The 6,003-nt window shown below is 40.2% G+C and overlaps 2 protein-coding genes across 2 annotated transcripts; both read right to left on the bottom strand.

Annotated features, from left to right (window-relative positions):
• Positions 1 to 41: 41 nt before the first annotated feature.
• On the bottom strand, positions 42 to 2,711 carry TM35_000342240 (uncharacterized protein; the record flags this gene model as incomplete). Its single annotated transcript, XM_029029122.1, has 1 exon — positions 42 to 2,711. One exon carries the CDS (start codon positions 2,709 to 2,711, stop codon positions 42 to 44), a length of 2,670 nt encoding a protein of 889 aa, XP_028879678.1.
• A 468-nt stretch (positions 2,712 to 3,179) lies between these two features.
• TM35_000342230 (uncharacterized protein) lies at positions 3,180 to 5,861 on the bottom strand (the record flags this gene model as incomplete). Its single annotated transcript, XM_029029121.1, has 1 exon — positions 3,180 to 5,861. The coding sequence occupies one exon, from the start codon at positions 5,859 to 5,861 to the stop codon at positions 3,180 to 3,182; it is 2,682 nt and encodes an 893-aa protein (XP_028879677.1).
• Between the last annotated feature and the right edge of the window lie 142 nt (positions 5,862 to 6,003).

Genomic DNA, 6,003 nt, shown 5'->3' with positions numbered 1-6,003 from the left:
ATATATATATATATATATATATATAGCTTCAGTGACAATGATCACCGCATAGGCATGGGTGGCCTCCCTGACAGAGACGACCTTGTACTTGGAGAGCGGTAGGTGTACACCGGTTGGTACGGCCGTTGCTCCGCCGCATCCGCCACTGTCTTTGTGGGAAGCGGACTCGTCGCGCGATTGCGTGATGCGATGGAAGCGATAGAATCATCTCGGCTAAAGGTGCTGTGCGTAGAACTTGCACGTGAAACTCGTGCCGATCCCCGCGCCTCACGCCACTCGAGCCACTCCTCCATGAGTGAAGTACGGAACCCCGGCGGTCGCTCCAGACGCGAGAGCAGCGAGTCTGCGAGACGCTCACGACTATCGGCGATGCCGCTGGCGGAGGCCCGATCGCTCGGCGTCTCGCTGACACTTGCGATTCGCTGCTGCCACGCCATCCGACTGCGGCTCCGTCCGTCGATGTCGCTGGTGTTCCACTCCGACGGTTGCCGGCCGCTGTTGGGGCGGTTGGGGTTGGGGCCAGCGCCGCCCGGTCCACTGTGGTGGCTGCGCAGTGGGGTGTGGTTACGCTCACTCCAGCGCATTTCATCAGCGGTGCGGTAAAGCTTTGAACTGGGCTCCCGTCGACCTGGAGTGAGTTGAGGAACTTCCAATCCTTCTGTGGGTTGTCGTGTAGCGGATGAAGAACGGTTACCGCTTTGGGAAATTTGATTTAAGAAGGCTTGTACCCGATTCACATTCTCAGAATCGTTGCGTCTTTCACTCTGTCTTATACGTGAGAGTAGTGCATCACCAGTGCGTCGTTGTGATTGTGATTGTGATTGTGGTTGTGGTCTTCGTCGTTGCTGTTGTTGTTGTTGTTGTTGTTCCGCTTCTTCTTTTTTTAATAGTTCTTGTTCTTTTTGTTTTTGTTGAATGCTGTGATTATAGCGTTCATGTTGTTTTTGTTGTTGTTCTTCTTCTTCTTCTTGCTGCTGTCGAGCATCTAACATTACCTTCGGTGAAGGTGGAACAGTCATATTAGACTGATTTCTATCTTCATTGTGTTGCTGTGATTGTTGTTGTTGTTCCTCTTTATAATCCTGTATCGGTTTTTCTTTTTCTTGGTTCCGAATATTGGAGTCGCTGCTTTTTTGTACACCATTATCCCAATGACTCTGCCTCACAGTAGGACTAGAATATCTCTTTCTAACGTAATCTTTTGCCGAAAGAACATGTCCAATATTAGATGTTTCCCTGGAAGATAAACTATGAGGTGCTGAAGAAATTTTATCTTCGACACGTGATGCTAAAGAAGGAGTATTAGTCTGCAAAGGTGTTTCTCTTTTATCCTCATATTTTACAGTTCCAGGTGTAGGTAGCGATGGTGGTGGTTCTAGAGCTTCTTCTTCTTCTTGTTGTTCTGGACTTGGTTGCCTTGTCGACGCATCCCTCTTCGCAACTAATCCTACATCATTATCATTATCATTTTTCAATTCAGAGTTTACACGATGCACTGTCACCTCTAATGAAGCTGCCTGCCGTGTTGGGTAATAACGAAACGGAATAGAATACTCCTTATGTCCACCAAGTGTAACACGAAATTTACTGGGATCTAACGAAAAGCCAGCCACTTGACGTTCATCTTCCCAAATAGAAAAACGAATTTTATCGCCGCTATCAGGTATTTCTTCAAATGAGACACGAGAACTGTATACAATCTCCTTTGGGCTCCGACACTCTACAGCAGGTGTACACAAAGTATTTTCACCATAACGTACCTTTGCGTAATACATTCCACCCAGAAGCAAAGGAGCAGGGTTATCCAAGTTTATTGCTTCTTTTTTTATAATAACTCTTTCTATATCAATAAGCAAACGATCGGATTTCTTTTCATCCTTTTTTTTTACACCATTAACAGAGATATTACCAGGTATATTTGTAGACCCACGATTTTGACTATTATCACGGGATGGTGATGTTTCCAAAGAATTACACTGTGTCGTTGCAGAGTATGGTGGTGATTTTGATGATATATCCTTCGTTTTGTAAGGCATTGACCCAGTAATATGATCAAGGTTGGTGTTAATTCTATCTTTATCATTATTTTCTTTACTATTAGTATTATTATCACCAATACCATTACTATTACCATTAATTCCACCACTCTTCTTTTCCTTGTTTTCGTTCTTGACAATATCCTCAATGGTCTTTCTATCCTTCCGGAGTCTATTTGCTTCCACTGAAGTTCCAGAAACAGCAGTAACTTCTACTGGTCTCTCAAATTGGTATGCTTCGCGTACCTCCATGGAGAAGAGCAAACGTCCTACCACATCTCCTGCAGCATCACGTAGTTTAATTGCGTAACTCTTTAATGGACGCCCAATAAATGGAACTGGATCGAGTGTACCACGCGCGAGAACAGATTCCGGTTTATGCTGATGAACGGCCCGCACTACAAAGGCGATAACATCCGTGTCAGGATCGAGCTCCAGGGAGGCGTTGTGGCCGCTGAGTCCAAGCGCCATGGAGTCCCCTGCTGGGGCGAACACCGCCGGCGCCGTACTTCCGCTCCGCCCACGGGAGTAGAATTGCGAATGCGAGTGGGAATGAGCATTGCGGGGAAGAGGGGCCCATTCGCAGAGGAATGGCAAGCTGTCAAGATTAGGGAGGTTGTGGAACCCCGCAGGGTCAGAGACAAAGCGATAGAGCGTAAAGTTGAGGGAGATCATTCTGGCTCCCTGTAGAGGCGGGAGAATAAAGGAAGGTAAAGAGAAGAGTTGTAAAGGAGGGGAAGATACAATGAAAATGAAAAATGTACAGAAAGTAAACTCTAAGAATGGTCGCCCTCAATCCTTCTTGATGATGTATGAAGTAAAGAATTAAAAGAAATAATAATAATAATAATAATAATAATAATAATAATAAAGAAAGGGGAGAGAGAAGATGAAAGGTAAAACAGTAAAGATATAAATAATAAAGAAATAGAAAATAAATAGTGACAGTTTTTAGATGACAAAAAGAAACAAAAAAAAAAAAAAGTTCATCAACTAAAACAAAAAAAAAAAAAAAAAAAAAAAAAGAGAAACAAGGGAGGGAAGAGGAAAGGATGAAGAGACATGAAGCAAACACTAGCAGTAATGAAACAAAAAAAAAAAAAAAGAAAAAAAGAGCACCGCTACCATCTTTACTTTTTATTTTTATGAGTTGGAGGTGGAGGGTGTGGTCAATGACCTACTTTCGCCACCAGCGCACATGCGATATGATGAAAGTGCATAACTTGAGGCGCAAGACTGTCGCCTTTCTTCAGCCTCATCCGCTTCTTCTGTAACCATCTGGATTGGAGATGTATCTTCAACTGTTAAAAGACTTACAAATCCTGTAGAACTTTCATTCCTAGAAGAGCCACCAGTATCATTTTCGACTGTAGAAGCTCCTATATAAGGTATTGTTGTCTCTCCCATTATTGGTTTTCGCAGTTCCTGTTTCTGATATGTTCCTTTTCTTCTTATTTTAAAATTTGTATTCTCACTATGTATACTTTCTGAGGTCATATCACACAGAACACGTGTATTTTCTTCAGTATATCCACGTGGAATCACTTTTGTTTCAAGTTGTGAAGTTTCACGACGCAATTTTGCACTAAGATTCTGTACAGATTTTAAACGTTCATTGAATTCCGCCTTTTCCTTCTCTAACTGTTGTTTTGCAACCTTATATTCTTCTTCTTCCATTGATAAAGTAGTTTGTTTTGTCTCCACTTCTGCTGTCAAGCGGGCTAAATTATTACATGTTTCAAGGACAGATTGAAGTAGAATTTCAGAGTTCTGACGTTGTGTACTTAATTCTGAAACCTGTTGAATAATATCAGAACCAAAAATTTTTCGTTCTGCATACACATTCGTATGCGTTATCATTAACCCTTGAAGGTGAGTTAAGATATCATCCAAAACATGTGTCATACATGCAGTGGTACTCTCCAGTTCTACAGAGTCTGATGACGCAGCATTTGATGTGAAACAATGTGAAAGTTCACGTCTTACATCTTGATTCCATGCTCGATATATACATTCAATACTCTGTAGCATACTTGCATTCTTCACACGTCCTTCCTGTAAAGATTCTGATAATAAATTTACACACTGCTCTAATGGAGATATAGCAGATCTAAATTGTTCCCATTTTATTTGCAATTGTTGACTTAATTGAGACGTTCTTCGCATATATTCTTCTAACATTACTTCTTTTTCACGAATTCCACGAGTATTATTATTATTATTATTATTACTATTCCCATATTTTGGTAAAGATGATGATAATTCTTGAATATCAAAAATAACAGAATGTTTTAATTGTTCTACACGTTCACGTAAAAGATTTATACTTTTTTCAGCAGATTTATATACAGAAGGTGTGAGAGATTTCATATTATTTTCATCTTCAGCTCGACGCTGAGATCGAATTCCTGCCTCTCTTTCTGCAGTGTAAAGACGTGCATGATGTTCAAGTTCTGCAGTATTTTGTGATTCTGTTCGTTTTAATTCTTCGTGAAATTTTTTTTCAAGGTTCTTTAAATCTTCTCCAGATCTTTTAACGATCTCATCAATTGCATGTTGTATATACCGTTGAGACTCTGATGTAGCTACTTTTTGTTGTTCTAAAAACTGTTGTCTTGAAGTTGAAAGACGTGTTTCTAGAGCAGATCTAGATTGAGATATACTGTGACCAAAAATTGAATCTAATCTAATTTTATGTTTCTCACGTCTTTCTTGACGGAATTCACTCATATTTTTCTTTATTATCTCATGAAAGCTATCTAATTCTTCCCGTCTTTTTTGTCTATCATTTGAAATAATATCTAAACGTTGTTGTCTCGCATCTGCTACTGTATCTCGAATATTATCAATAAGAATAGGTTTAACACGAATACACATGCTAGTTCCCATACTATGTATTCCTTTCCCTAATTTTTCTTCTATTTTTTGAAGTGCATTTTCAAAATAATCCGTCATACTGATAGTTTTACTCATAGCAGCATGTTTTTCTCCCAAATCCAATAATAATGCCTCTTGTTCATTTACAGAAGTTTCAATCCTCCTTATTTCACTCTCATATTGTGTTTTTAATATATTTAATTCTTTATCAAACTCATCTCTTTGAAAAGCATCTCTTTCCTCAAAGAGTTTTTGTCGTTTTTCTTCTAAAACCTCTTTTGTTAACTTTAATAAAACTTCCCCTTCTTCCTCTTTTTCCTTCTTTACACGTACTTCCTCTTCTAATGCTTTTACCTCTTTACATAGTTCATCTTCATTACTCTCTAGGAGTTTAATACACTTTTCACGTTCTTGTAATTCCGCCTCTATTATCTGTGATTCTCGTTGTAATTCCTCGCATCGTATTTTTAACGAAGAAGATAAAGAGGTAGGATGACTTGAAGAAGACGGAATGACATCACTAACAGGTGTATCAGGTACAAGAAAGGGAGGAGGTGGAACTGTTCCTGTTTCTCGTTCTCTTACCCCTAATGTTCCTGCTAATGGAACAGATCTAGGCGATAAAAAAGTAGAAGTTGAGGGAACAGCAGAGGAAGACGGTGCCGCTGGTGCTGCTGGTGGCATTGTTGTGGATATCACCATAGGTTCATCATCAAAGTCAAGAAAAGACAACGCATCCTGCGCAGAAGGAACAGTAGGAGGAACCCGCGTTGTTGCGCTAGTTGAAGCAGAAGGGATGATTTGTCTTCTATTGTTATTGTTATTGTCATCGTCATTGTCAAAGAGCCAATCGGGTTCGGCTCCTCTCTGCAATGAGACGTTTTCTGCTGCCACAGCGGGAGCGACGTTTGTAGCTTGGCCACGCCGGCGACCAGCCACAGGAATCATACACTCACCTAATGTTAAAGTAGCAATATACAAAAAAAAAAAAAAAAAAAAATGGGTTGCCTTCCAAAGCAATATCACCTAGAATCCAATAAAAACAACACACACACACAGTATCAGAAACCTAAATAAATATACAGGAAAA

Source organism: Trypanosoma theileri (assembly GCF_002087225.1).
Source record: "Trypanosoma theileri isolate Edinburgh chromosome Unknown TM35_Tth_34_V1, whole genome shotgun sequence".
NCBI classification, from domain to species: domain Eukaryota; phylum Euglenozoa; class Kinetoplastea; order Trypanosomatida; family Trypanosomatidae; genus Trypanosoma; species Trypanosoma theileri.
This window is presented reverse-complemented; position numbering and strand designations above follow the sequence as displayed.